Source organism: Brassica oleracea, chromosome C2 (genome assembly GCF_000695525.1).
Source record: "Brassica oleracea var. oleracea cultivar TO1000 chromosome C2, BOL, whole genome shotgun sequence".
Lineage (NCBI taxonomy): Eukaryota > Viridiplantae > Streptophyta > Magnoliopsida > Brassicales > Brassicaceae > Brassica > Brassica oleracea.
The window spans coordinates 18245554-18258572 of NC_027749.1; the positions used below are offsets into that span (position 1 = coordinate 18245554).

Genomic DNA, 13019 nt, shown 5'->3' on the forward strand with positions numbered 1-13019 from the left:
ATTTGTGTAATAACTTCAGATTAGACATTTCTTTGTTACGGTTAGTCTTTATGTGGAAAACTTAATACTCTTCACTTCCTCCTATTAAACTCCCATCTCATTCCCCTTAAATATTCACAGCTACTATCTCTCTTCTATGATCTCATAAGCTACAACTCTCTCTCTCAAATATTTCTCTTTTCTAACTCGTATGGATTCTAAATATTATCACAGTCAGTCCTCTAGTTACGTTGGACTGCTTAACAGTCAACAGGAAAGTGTTCTCCATGAAAACTTTCCTTATGAAAGTTTTCAATCAAGTGTTAATTTTGGAGAATCCGAGATCCCCCCTTTCAATTCACAACAATGTGAAGACACACCAGTCGACTGTCTTGTTAGACGCAAATGGAGCCCGGCTGATGACGAGGTTTTAATCAGTGCTTGGCTTAACACTTCGAAGGACGCTGTTGTTGGAAATGATCAGAAGTCGGGGACCTTCTGGAAACGGGTGGGAGAGTATTATGCAGCAAGTCCACATGGAGTAGAGGATGGTGAAAAGAGAGAGCATCTTCATTGTAAGCAGAGGTGGCACAGAATCAATGATCAGGTTAACAAGTTTTGTGGGGCGTATTCAGCAGCAGGGAGACAAATTAGTAGTGGTGAGAGTGACACTGATGTTCTCAAGAAGGCTCACGACATCTTCTACTCTGATCAGAAAAGCAAGTTTAACCTTGAGCATGCGTGGTGTGTGTTGAGGTATGAACAGAAATGGCTTAGCCTTAACACTCAAAAAGCCACTGCCAGTTCAAAGAGGAAGAATGGTGAGACAGATTCAAGCACCAATGTTGGTGATCATGAAATCCGGCCTGAAGGTATCAAGGCTGCTAAATCTAAAAGGAACACTGCTCAAGGGAAGTCTGTTGCTGACTATACGACCATATGGGAAATGAAGAAAGAGGATTTGGCTATGAAGGAGAGACTGTCAAAGCTTGCGATACTAGACACTCTCCTTGCCAAGAAAGAACCATTAACTGAGCCGGAAGAAGTTGTGAAGAATAAGCTCCTAGCCAAGTATTTCTGAAAGATTAGAGCCTAACTATGTGTTGAATAATAACTATGTCTTTAAATCTCTGTTTTAAGTACTTTATATTAGCTTCTATATGATCAATGTAGTTCCTGCGGGTCTTGATTGCTTAAATGGCTAATAATAACTATGTCTTTTTATGTTTTTGCGCCTCTTGTTCATGTATCCTCTGGAACCACAAATAAATCTATGTTTTAAGTACTTAACTGCTTTATATTACCTGCTATATGAACCGTCTATATTTCACACGTGCTTATATGTCTATGTGTATCTAATAATGACTATGTCTTTATGCAGGTGAACTTAAAGATGGGAGTTGACTACAGCTACAGCCAGCCTTCGTAGTCAGACGATTTATTTGGAAACTCAGTTGACAGTGCGTACAGCGAGACGGAAGATCTCATTCGACGTGACCAAGCTGAGATAAGCTTAGCTGCTCGTTCACAGGTTCAGTACCCTCCGCAACCAGAGGTTGAGTTTGGCTTCCCGCAGACTTGCTACTGTGGTGCTCAGCCTCTGCTTGCTGTGAATGATCAAGGTAAAAGTAAAATGCTACTGTGAATGCTCATATAGTCTTGCCTATGTACTCATATAGTCTTGCCTATGTACTCATATAGTCTTGCGTGTGTGGTGACGACAGGTAGAAGATACTACACATGTGAGAACGTGGATGATGGAGAGTGCCATGTTTGGAAATGGTGGGATATCGCAGTGATGGAAGAGATGAGAGCCACAGAAAGACACGTGCTTCAGCTTGAGGAAAAGGTAGAAAATCTAACACTTTACAGTGACTATGAGACTGACCAGAGACTGGCTAGGCTAGAGAAGAATGTGTCTGATATAGGGAAGGAGCATTCGAAGTGTAGGCATGGATTTGAGTACTTTGTAGGTGTAATGGTTGTCGTGATAGTTTTGATAGGAAATGGTGGTTATGTTAAAGTAAACGAAGATGGTGTTTCAGTTCAGTTGACTTAACTAGTTTATGTTATGAAGATTATCTAATGTATCGGACTGATGGAAGACTATATGTAATGTAATGGACTGGTTGGATTTTTTTTGGTCGTTTTAATGCATCACAGTTTGAGTTTAATGCCTCGTGATGCACTATATGTACTGGCTCGTGATGCACTTCACTATATGTAATGGCTCGTGAATTTTTTTTTTTGGTATTATTGTACAGTTTGTCAAAATGATTCCTAGTTCTGTTATAACGCAGATTAAACAATGATATTGATTCTGAAGACTGAAGAGTTTGTACGATTAATAATGTCTAGTAAATTCACTAAATTATTTCTGTATTTTGCAAATCATCAACCTGAGCAAATGCAGAAGTATAATAATCTCTCATCCAACTCAAATATTGTAAATTGAAGCTACAAGCCAAAGAAGCTACAATCGAAAGAAGCTACAAGCCAAAGAAGCTATTAAAGAGTCACGAGTAGGAAGCTTTTACTAAAGAGTCACAAGATGTAATAAGACACTTCTTCACATGCATTGTTTGTTTGTATCACGGGAGAGTCATGAGTCACAAGGTAAAGAGTCACAAGATGAACTAAAAACCAACTATAAATAAGACACTTCTTCTCTCATAAACACTTGCACTTCTCTTCACGTTCGTAACTTCTTTTCTCTTTGATAACTTTATATATCTTTCCTAAAAGAAGAATGGCTTCTTCTTCCCATTATCATTACCACAATGGTGATGATGATGAATTAGATACCGTATTTGATGATATATTTGAAGATGCTGATTTTATTCCAGAACCAAAAGAGCGAAAAAACGTATTTTTATCGAGAGACACCGAGAGGAAGGCCACAACAAGCTTTGGAATGATTATTTTTGCGACACTCCAACATACCCGCACAATTTGTTCCGGCGACGGTTTCGTATGAACAAGCCATTGTTCTTGCGTATTGTCCATCGCCTCTCTGTAGAAGTAGAGTATTTTCAACCCAAAGAAGATGCAACCGGACGGTCTGGTCTATCTCCGCTCCAGAAATGTACCGCAGCAATTCGTCAATTGGCGTATGGTGGTGGAGCTGATACCGTAGACGAATATCTACGACTTGGTGAAACAACATCTCGAAAATGTTTGCACCATTTTGCCGCCGGAATAATCCACTTGTTTGGCGATGAATACCTCAGACGTCCCACACCGGAGGATCTTCAAAGACTACTCCATGTTGGTGAACAACGGGGATTTCCCGGGATGGTTGGAAGCATCGACTGTATTCATTGGGAGTGGAAGAATTGCCCCACCGCTTGGAAAGGAATGTATTCACGAGGAACCGGAAAACCAACAATTGTGTTGGAGGCGGTCGCTTCATATGACCTCTGGATATGACACGCTTTTTTTGGAACTCCAGGTACTATGAACAATCTTAATATTCTTGATCGATCACCTGTTTTTGATGACATTATTAACGGAAATGCTCCACAAGTAAACTTCTATGTCAACGGGAGGGAGTACGATTTGGCTTACTATCTGACGGATGGTATTTATCCAAAATGGGCGACTTTTATTCAATCTATCCGACTCCCACAATGTGCGAAAAATTCTTTATTTGCTAAAACCCAAGAATCCGTCAGAAAAGATGTTTAGTGTGCCTTTGGGGTCTTGCAAGCGAGGTTTGCCGTTGTTAGAAATCCTTCTAATTTATGGGATAAAAGTAAAATAAGAAAATATTATGAGAGCATGTCTCATACTACATAATATGATTGTCGAAGACGAACGAGATTCACACACTCAGTATAGCGTTTTAGAATTTCAACCCGCAGCAGATGAGGATTTTGCATTTACCGTTAAAAAGACTACAAAACACGGAAAAAGAATTGGGTGTCGCAAAGAAGTTCGGGATCCACATATCCATCAACAGTTAAAAGAAGATTTGATCGAAAATATATGGGATAAATTTGGACATCTTCCAAATAACATATAATGTTATTTGGTTTCTATGAATTAAATAAAAATGTTTGTTTTATTTTATTTTGATATTTGTAAAAAACAATTTTCAAATCTTTGTAATTTTCCTTATGTTTTCAATTTTAATGTGATATGTTTTATTTATGTTATTTTATTTATGATATTTGTAATTTTTTTTATTTTATTTTGATATTTGTAATTTTTTTTTTCAAATCTTTTTAATTTTCCTTATGTTTTCAATTTTAATGTCATTTGTTTTTTTTTACACTTCTCTTTTTAATGTCATTAAATATAAAAATAATTAATTTATTTACTAAGGGACATACAAAAGTCCTACCAATAATCTAATTTTTTGGGTTTGTCTTTTAACTTTGTCCTTAACTCCAAATTAATCATAAACCAATCTAAGGACACAAAATCATGTTCTACCAGTAATGTTGCCCTAACAGATCACAAGCGATCACGTGCATCACATGATGGCCTTTTATCCTGAATCTGATTGGTTGTAATCTCGTCTTATCACGTGAAACCCACGTGTCGTCACACCTTACCGGTTAGTTAACCGAGCTTAAACCGGGTATTAGCATCGCTTCTTACACGTGTCTAAATGTACGGCCAAAAACACTTTGAGGCGAGCTCACGAGTCATCAGTCTACCGCAGATAATAAAAGGCTCAGCCAAATCAGGCGTCGTCACAGTCGAATTTTCCGGCGAAGATGAGAACCGGAAAGGGGAATCAAGAGGAGGAGGATTACGGAGGAGAAGAGGACTTGGGCTCGAAACGGGAAGGTTCTTCTTCCGCGAGCAGAGGTAATTCTCCTGCCCAATTCTGTGGGATTTGCATTTCGATTTGTGTTGAATTGGAGCTATTTCGATTTGAATCGAGATGGGTTTTTCTTGGAAGAGATTGGGTTGAATCCGATTTCTCTGATTCGGTGTTTAATTTTTGAAGCAGATGCAAAGGACAATGATAAGGCTAGTGCGGTACGTTCTAAGCATTCGTTGACAGAGCAGCGGAGAAGAAGCAAAATCAATGAAAGGTTCGTTGAATTTAAACAGTTAAAGTTTCAAGCTTTAGAGGTGGATGTTGCTCATCTTGTGAACTTTGAGATAATTCAGGAGTAAACAGCAAGCTTCTTCGTTTGATAACTTGCTAAAAATTCAATTACTTTACTACCGACAAACAATCTTAGAATACTATGTTTATTGATAAAGATTAGTATATCATTCAATGTTTCTATGTTGGACTTAGTTGAATTATCATATCTTATGAGTTGCTGAATGTATAAATGTCTTAGTCAGATTTCAGGTATTGAGAGAGCTGATTCCCAACAGTGAACAGAAAAGAGATACTGCTTCATTCCTTTTAGAGGTAATATTTCATGTAATTTCTATGTGAATGTCTTAAGCCTTAGATCATGTTACCCTAATACATATGTTCCATTCTAGGTGATAGGTTATGTCCAGTATTTACAAGAGAAGGTGCAAAAGTATGAAGGATCATATCCTGGATGGAGTCAGGAACCAACAAAGTTGACTCCATGGGTACCCCTTTCTCATGCTCTATACCTTTCTGTGCGATGACAATTTTCATTCCTCTGCCATCTGTATTGCAATACAGCTGAATCTTTTCGTTATCCTGATTGGAACAGAGGAATAATCACTGGCGAGTTCAGAGTTTAGCGAGCCATCCAGTAGCTGTAAATAATGTATCTGCTCCAGTGATACCGTTTCCTGGGAAGTTTGAAGAAATCACAGTGGCCTCTGCACCTGCAACTGTTGCAGAATTGCAAAACCCTGTTGAATGTGACAAAGGAAGAGCTATAGCCTCCAAATCAATAGACAGTCAAGCTGAGTTAGATGACAAGGGATTACCGCCATTACAACCAATCCATCCATTGGCACACAGTGAACAAGTTAATAATGAATGTCCTGCAACAAGTGATGGGCAAGGCCCAAGTGACGACCTGGTTATTGAAAGTGGAACCATTAGCATCTCTACTGTCTACTCGCATGAGTTAGCCAAACCTGATTTTTCTAACATAGCTGTGTTGTATTGGCTTCTTATTAATGGCTTGTGATATGAACAGGTTATTGAGCTCATTAACACAAGCACTCCAGAACGCAGGCATCGATCTCTCGCATGCTAAACTTTCTGTGCAGATTGATCTTGGAAAGCGAGCCAATCCATCCAATAAGGTTTTCATTTTCGAAATGCTTCATGTTCAGTGTGATAGTTACTATGTATAATCGATACATTTTGTTTTAAGTGCAGAATCTGTTAACATCTGATATTGAAGGCGCTACAAGATCAAGGAATCCAGGCGTTGAGGAAGACTCTGAACATTCTCATAAGCGGATGAGAACACTGTGACATCTCTCTCAGGCTCCAATGAAGCTCTGGAATATATATAAAGGCAAATCTCCAAAATAGCACCTTTCTAAGTTTATATCACAAAAATAGCACTCAAAAACTAAAATGACCAAAATAGCACATTTCTAAGTTTATCTTTTGAAAATTTTAATTTTTTTTATATTTCAAAATTTGAAATCTTATCCCCAAAAACTCATTTCTCAACTCTAAACCCTAAACTCTAAACCTTAAACCCTAAACCATAAACCCTAAACTCTAAACCTTAAACCCTAAACTCTAAACCCTAAAATCTAAACCCTAAACTCTAAACCTTAAACCCTAAACTCTAAACCCTAAAATCTAAACCCTAAACTCTAAACCTTAAACCCTAAACTCTAAACCCTAAAATCTAAACCCTAAACTCTAAACCTTAAACCTTAAATCCTAAACCCCTTTAACTTTAAACTCTAAGTTTGTGACTTTTGATAAAACATTAAGTGCTATTTTTGTGACTTTTGACCTTGAGGGCTAGTTTGGGAACAAAAATTTGATTTAGTGCTATTTTTGTCTTTTTCTCTATATATAAATGTATTGACAGATATCTTCTTTTGTGTAAATTTGTTCGGCTTCTAGGGGAATCCTGTTAGTAGTATCTAGTGGTTTTGAGTTTGTATCATCTTCTGCATTATTCATGGAACCTATCAAACACAATGTTACTTCCATAAAGACAACATAGTTTCGGGAAAAAGATTCGATATTCGTCTCTTTATCCAAAGTTGCAAGCTTTTCTTACAACGACAAACAAACAAACAAAAAAAGTCTGGTTTTTATAATAAGCGAATCAAATGAATAAAATGCGTCTTCTTTTGCATATTCGCTAAAGCAAAAGCTATACACTGATGAACAGACAAAGATCATATACCATAAGGTAACTTCCCTCCCGTGGGTTGTACAAAACTATAATATATATTTCTAGTTTGCTGCATTTGTCTCTTTCTTTTTCTCTTCTTCAACATCCTGCAAACACATGAACGCAGACTTAATCCAACATGTTCTCTAGTTGTATCTATTGTAAGAAATGTAAAACAAATGCTTACGGAGTTGCCAATCTTGTCAAAGTCATCATCATCTAGGCTTCCATCACCATCACCATCACCATCATCTGCAAGGTTATACGATACACAAAGAAATCAATCTCTGAAGACAAATTTAAAACATGGGGAAACAAGTCCAATGTCTCACCAGGACCTTCGTCACTGTCTTCTAGATCTCCCAAGAGGAATGTATCCAGATCCTGCTCAGACGATGCAGTAGATGCTCTACTCTTTGTCACATTGTTTTCAGCTGTTTCTGTCCCTCCAACTGCTGGAGTCTTCTTAGCTTCTTCAACTTTACTCTCTGCTTTGTTCCTAAGCTCCTCCATGTACTTCCTCTCATATCTTAACCAAAAAAAAAAAAAAAAAAAATCCTTTTAGGCTTAATACGCAGCTATGAAGTTTCAGTTCACTTATCACATGTCTTGAGCTGCTCAGTCTAGTGAATATACAGGCCATAGGCCATCTTTACCACGATTCTCAATCTCAGCCTTAACTCTTTATTATTCTACTAAAGTTGCCTACTCTTTTTGAAAACGAATCTCGATCTGAATCTTTACTCTACACTAAAGTTGCTTACTCTTTTGAAAACGTACACTTTGACAAGAGATGGATAGAGCCTTACGGTGCAACATGAGTGCACACATGTCTTAAGCTGCTCAGTCTTATGAATATTCAGGTCAAAAGCTATAACACGAATCTCGATCTCAGCCTTGACTCTGTATTATTCTCATAAATTTCCTACTCTTTTAAAAACATATCTTTTCAAAAGTTCCTGAACTTTTTTTAAAAGGTAGACTTTGACAAGAGATGGATGGAGAGAGCCTTACGGTGCAACGTGAGTGCTCACTAAAGTAAAGTAAATCCTCCAGAATCTCCTTTCCTTCATGACTCTTGGGCATAACTCATATCTCAACTTCGAAATTTGCTGCAAATATAACACAAAACGCAAACATTAAACACAAAGTCTACATCTTGAACATGTAAACGAGAGAGATGAGTAGTAGTATATACCTTGACAGAGCCAAGAACAAGAGTGGCATGTCTCTCTTGCCACTCCGAGAGATCCTTCCTTACATTTGACTCAGTTGTTCCCAATTCAGAAACTTCCGACGATTCATCTATCCACATTCATCATACACATTCACCACAACACATTCATCATAACACAGTCACCATAACACATTCATCATACATAAATCATTCATCATACATACACATTAATCATAACACATTCATCATACATACACTTCATCATACATACACATTAATCATAACACATTCATCATAACACATCACCATACACATCATAACACATTCATTATAACACATTCACCATAACACAATCACCATAACACATTCATCATAACACATTCATCACTATACACATTCATCGATTCACCAGCAACAAAACAAACATACCTTGTTCAGGGAAAGCCTTGAACGTATCAGATGTCAATCCCTTAACAAACTCCCTCAGATCATCCGTGATCCCAAAACTCAACAGCTCCGACTCCGAGATCACAGATCCAGATCCCGATCCGGACCCGAACGAAACAAGCTGAGGAGGAATAATATCGGCAATGGACTTCATATTCTGGATCTGATCCGCCTGCTTCATCGCGACGACCTTGAGCTGATCCGCCTTCGTTGACACCTCAGCTGCAAACTCCTTGGACTTTTTCGCCGTCTCGGCGACGAATTCGGAGACGTTGAGCTGATCGGCTTTCTTAGAGGCTTCGATTGCGAACTCTTTCGATTTCTTGGCGGTTTCGGAGACGAGGTTGACGAAGGAGGTGGAAGATGATTGTAAGGTTATGGTTTGAGATTTCTTCGCTGCTTCCTCCGCGAATGATTTCGCCCTCTTCCATAAATCCTCCATTGCTCACGGTGCAGATTTTTTTTTCCCCGATCTGTTGTTTTAGCGTCAGTGACGATATTAAAGAGAACGTTCCGCCAAATATGGCGAGAAACCCTCTGGATCATCCAGAGACTTTCGCTTTCAGGACGCATAAAGTTATAAAGGGGTTTATTTGACTTTGTTTGACTGAATCATGCTCTTCCTTTAGAATTACATGTCATGTTCTTCACACAAATTTTAAAAGTTAAAAAAAAATTCTTTAATTTACAGTTACAATATTTTATTATTTATATAAATTTAATCAAAATATACATTAGAATTATAAAATGGTAATTATTTATAACAATTTTTTTTACTATAAACCTAAAAATGTTATAAACAACGTTGATCAAGAGAACCCAACTGAGGGAGTCTTGTTTTGCATTTTAACATAGTTCTATTACCTTTTAAGATTTGAGGGTACGCAAATGAAAATCAAAGAGCATGCAATGGTGCCTAACGAGCCAACATATCACGAATCAAACTAAAGTTCGTTAGCCACGGCCCGCAGGTGGAGAAACATGGTCGATCCTAATGATGGTTTGATCATCTGAACGAGGTCGCTACAATGGAATCCCAGACGTAATTTGTATTGCCTGCTTATGTGAGAGGCATTGATCACTCAAGTGAGTGTGACAAGTTTGGAGTGGAGGACTCATAAGTTCGGTAATAGTTTTTTTTTATGATGCCGGCGAGTTTTTCTTGTCTATCCCTTTCAAAAAAAAAAGTTAAGGATTTGTCTTCTCTCTTCGCGCCTCCAAATAAACTCTCCCAACCCTATTACTCGAGGCTCCTCCTCCTCTGCGCGCCACTTGCCTCTCTAGTGCCTTACGGCGCTGCGAGAGGGCCTCCTCTGATTCCGTCATATTCAAATCTCTCTCTGGCGTGGGTGGTTGTTGGTGAAGCGATTCCAATTCTGGCTGTCTTCGTCTCGTCGAGTTGTCATGGCTTATCGCGGCCCCCCCTAGCGACTGTGTTGCTGCATGTAGCTAAACATCGTCGATTTGGTGGTCTCCTCTCTCGACTTCAGACATTTTGACGGCTTGTGCCCTAAACATCGCTATCAGCCATTTCCTTCAAGGGCTTTCCGGGTATGTGCCGCTTGAGCTAGAGGTTTCGGGATCTTGGACTCTGATGTTGGTGACATCTTTGTCTCTGCACTGAGTCAAGATTAGGCGGTTATTAACTATTGAGTGATGCGTTAATTTAGCTCATCGTCCCTCCTTTGTTGTTGGTTTAACGTTACTTGTTAATCTGGATTTGAGTTATAGGTTGCATCTAGCTTGGATAGTGGAGGTTCTTTGTATTCTTCGAGCTTTGGATCAGACCTTGCAGATGGAGGATGTAGTAAAACCTGGGAGCCCCTTTCTCCTTACCCTCTTAGAGGACAATAGTGGTGGAGTTTAGTTGAGCGCTAGGTTTGTGTTGTCCCGTCGTTTGCTGGAACTTAGGTTCAGTTCAATATCCCAGCTCGGACCATGAGGGCAGTCCTTGCAGTGAGCTTGATTCTACGGCTATGAGAGAAAACAATTTTTCGGGCGGACATTCGAACCAGCTTCCTGCATGCATTGTGTGCCTCGTGGTCATGTTCTTCGAGTTCCTCCACTGTAATTTGTCTCGGTTCAACCTTTCATCTGACTTGTCAAGAATTTTGTTGTTACTTGTTGTCATGTTCGCTCCATAGTAGAACGGCTTCAGATCTGATTGCTTTTGATTCCATGTTTTTACTTTCTTTTTTTGCCGTGGGATTAAGTTTAGGTCTCTGCAAGTCTCAACAATTTATTTTTGAAATGATATTTACACTTTAACTCAAAAAAAACTATGACTAGCTGGCTGCATATTATGGAGAAAAAAGTTACAATAAATTTCCAGCATGGTGTATGGCGTACCATCGAACATGAATTTCATGGGACGGCTCGGAGTGGTGCAGTCATATGTGTATTCTCATACGACGGTAGAATTGTCGTCTTTTAAAATCGTCTATATAATATTTTTTATCCAAACGTTAAAAAAAAACCAGCTGGCTGCAAACAATCTTTGACTCGCATCGCATGACTTTCAAAATCCGTTTAAGAAGTAAATTTCTCTTGATTCGCATCAATATAATATGTTCATCTAAACTATTAAAACAGAAGTACAATTAGGACTTAACCCTGATTTTTCCTTAATAATTACTAACTTGTGCCACTGGAATTAAAGTTAAACCTAAAGTCTTAACTCATTAAGGTTGTTTTAGTCTTTTTCTTACATTAACCTAATTTTTGTTATTTGATTGATTTAATTTTAACCTTTTTGGCGACAAAGATAACGAGGGATGAATGCCGGGGACAATGACGAAGGTGTAAATTCCTCTTAGCGGTGTTGTTCTTTTTATCAACGTACGGTGGATAGCACGAGGCAGAGCGAGAAACCTTCCTGTATTATTTCCCATCGAAGCTCCGTAGATCTCACAGTGTGATCATCTTTGTAACACTCCATGGTTTATACACTCTTAATCTTCTTTCAATTGATTATTCTCTGTAGATATCTAAGATTTCATAGTGATTTTGTTTTTTTTTTTCAGTAAGAGGTTTATGCGTAAAGGACATTTGTATCCACCTGTGCCGTCTGAGGAAGGAGAAGTTCATGGAAAAGTTTGATTTTTTAATCATTTTAGGAAGGAGATGTTGTTGAGGGTAATGAATATGAGAGAGTGACAGTTGGTGTTGAATACGGTGTGTCTAAAATTCTCATCTCCATGAAACAATATTTCATGAGACTGATTCTAATGTTATTTTATTTGGATGTAGAGGACAATTCTGACAACATGGCTGTGAAAACATATAAATGGATCAATAACGATTATATCAAAGGAGAGTTGGATTTCCAGATTTGACCTTTTTGTTAACTCATAATTGGTAAGAAATGAGGCTTGATTCTCGTGTTTGATCGTGGTGTGGTGTCTTTTGGATTTTTGTTTCTTTTGGTTAGGAATGCATGAAGAAACTTATAGATATGTTCAAAGAAATCATGGAGTCGAAGAGAAATCGTGGAGAGAAGGGAAGGTGTGACTATAACCATGTCCTAACCGAAGAAAATATGTGTTAAAAGGATGTTGTCATTTTCTCACTTAATTTATGAGTATAATAAAACCTAGAGAATGAAAGTATTGTGGAGATCAATGAAAAGAGTAGTAATCATACGTTGTTTTGTGGGTTGTATTATTGTGTTATATAAGTTTTCTAGAGATTTTGGCATATATCTTGTGAATGGTTTGGTTGATGCCAATGCTTATGGTTTCTTTTTTTTAAGGATCAAATTAAGTCTGATATACTCTGCTGAAATAATAAACTCAGAATTATTGGCTAATCCCTTTTATATTCTCATCAAACTTATTCCTACAATATAGACCGAAAAATTCTAAGAAACAAACAGAAGGTCAAAGAGTTTGCTAATGAGGCTTATGCTGAGAAGAAACTTTGTCAAGAGACAATGTAGATAGGAAGTGTGAGCTAGCTACACTGCTCTGTATGGAGATACCTTTGATTTATTCTTTTTTGGTTTGTTTTTTTCATGTTTATTTTTAGTTAATCATAAAAAAGAAATAGGAAAAGTTTAGATGACTGCACAAGAATAATATATTATTAACATAAAAATTAAAAACAAATATTTACTTTTTTATTATATTATTAGTTAATTATTATAT

General features: G+C 37.8%; 2 protein-coding genes and 1 long non-coding RNA gene across 7 annotated transcripts; 2 read left to right on the top strand and 1 right to left on the bottom strand.

The window, feature by feature from the left end:
- The first annotated feature begins 4609 nt into the window (after positions 1-4609).
- LOC106327819 (transcription factor BIM2-like) lies at positions 4610-7097 on the top strand. 2 transcript variants are annotated; one of them, XM_013766094.1, is made up of 8 exons: positions 4610-4797; positions 4940-5027; positions 5290-5359; positions 5437-5532; positions 5640-6004; positions 6078-6186; positions 6263-6396; positions 6921-7097. In XM_013766094.1, exons 1-7 carry the CDS (start codon positions 4704-4706, stop codon positions 6359-6361), a joined length of 921 nt encoding a protein of 306 aa, XP_013621548.1. In that variant the 5' UTR covers positions 4610-4703; the 3' UTR covers positions 6362-6396; positions 6921-7097. The 2 variants fall into 2 exon arrangements, with proteins under 2 accessions (XP_013621548.1, XP_013621549.1); XM_013766095.1 differs by lacking the exon at positions 6921-7097 and having other exon boundaries at positions 4943-5027; positions 6263-6499.
- A 43-nt stretch (positions 7098-7140) lies between these two features.
- LOC106327818 lies at positions 7141-9396 on the bottom strand. Of its 2 annotated transcripts, none has more exons than XM_013766093.1 (6): positions 8857-9396; positions 8449-8555; positions 8265-8362; positions 7589-7779; positions 7438-7502; positions 7141-7357 (listed from the first exon to the last, which is right to left on the bottom strand). In XM_013766093.1, exons 1-6 carry the CDS (start codon positions 9314-9316, stop codon positions 7313-7315), a joined length of 966 nt encoding a protein of 321 aa, XP_013621547.1. In that variant the 5' UTR covers positions 9317-9396; the 3' UTR covers positions 7141-7312. The 2 variants fall into 2 exon arrangements, with proteins under 2 accessions (XP_013621547.1, XP_013621546.1); XM_013766092.1 differs by having other exon boundaries at positions 7583-7779; positions 8857-9393.
- Positions 9397-11290: 1894 nt separating this feature from the next.
- LOC106326361 lies at positions 11291-12520 on the top strand. Of its 3 annotated transcripts, none has more exons than XR_001267209.1 (4): positions 11291-11813; positions 11898-12048; positions 12124-12231; positions 12305-12520. It is a non-coding gene; the product is annotated as an uncharacterized LOC106326361 (long non-coding RNA). The 3 variants fall into 3 exon arrangements; XR_001267210.1 differs by having other exon boundaries at positions 11292-11813; positions 12124-12190; XR_001267208.1 differs by having other exon boundaries at positions 11299-11813; positions 12124-12520.
- Positions 12521-13019: the final 499 nt, after the last annotated feature.

What these genes read in the sequence shown, in the direction of transcription:
- LOC106327818 (XM_013766092.1), bottom strand. Translation starts at nt 9,316, where the DNA reads ATGGAGGATTTATGGAAGAGGGCGAAATCATTCGCGGAGGAAGCAGCG. An exon ending in TTGTTCTTGGCTCTGTCAAG is followed by an intron (nt 8,363 to 8,448) that starts GTATATACTACT and finishes TTATATTTGCAG; the next exon opens with CAAATTTCGAAGTTGAGATA. An exon ending in GTGAGCACTCACGTTGCACC is followed by an intron (nt 7,780 to 8,264) that starts GTAAGGCTCTCT and finishes TTTTTGGTTAAG; the next exon opens with ATATGAGAGGAAGTACATGG.
- LOC106327819 (XM_013766094.1), top strand. Translation starts at nt 4,704, where the DNA reads ATGAGAACCGGAAAGGGGAATCAAGAGGAGGAGGATTACGGAGGAGAA. An exon ending in CAACAAAGTTGACTCCATGG is followed by an intron (nt 5,533 to 5,639) that starts GTACCCCTTTCT and finishes TGATTGGAACAG; the next exon opens with AGGAATAATCACTGGCGAGT. An exon ending in TCTACTGTCTACTCGCATGA is followed by an intron (nt 6,005 to 6,077) that starts GTTAGCCAAACC and finishes TGATATGAACAG; the next exon opens with GTTATTGAGCTCATTAACAC.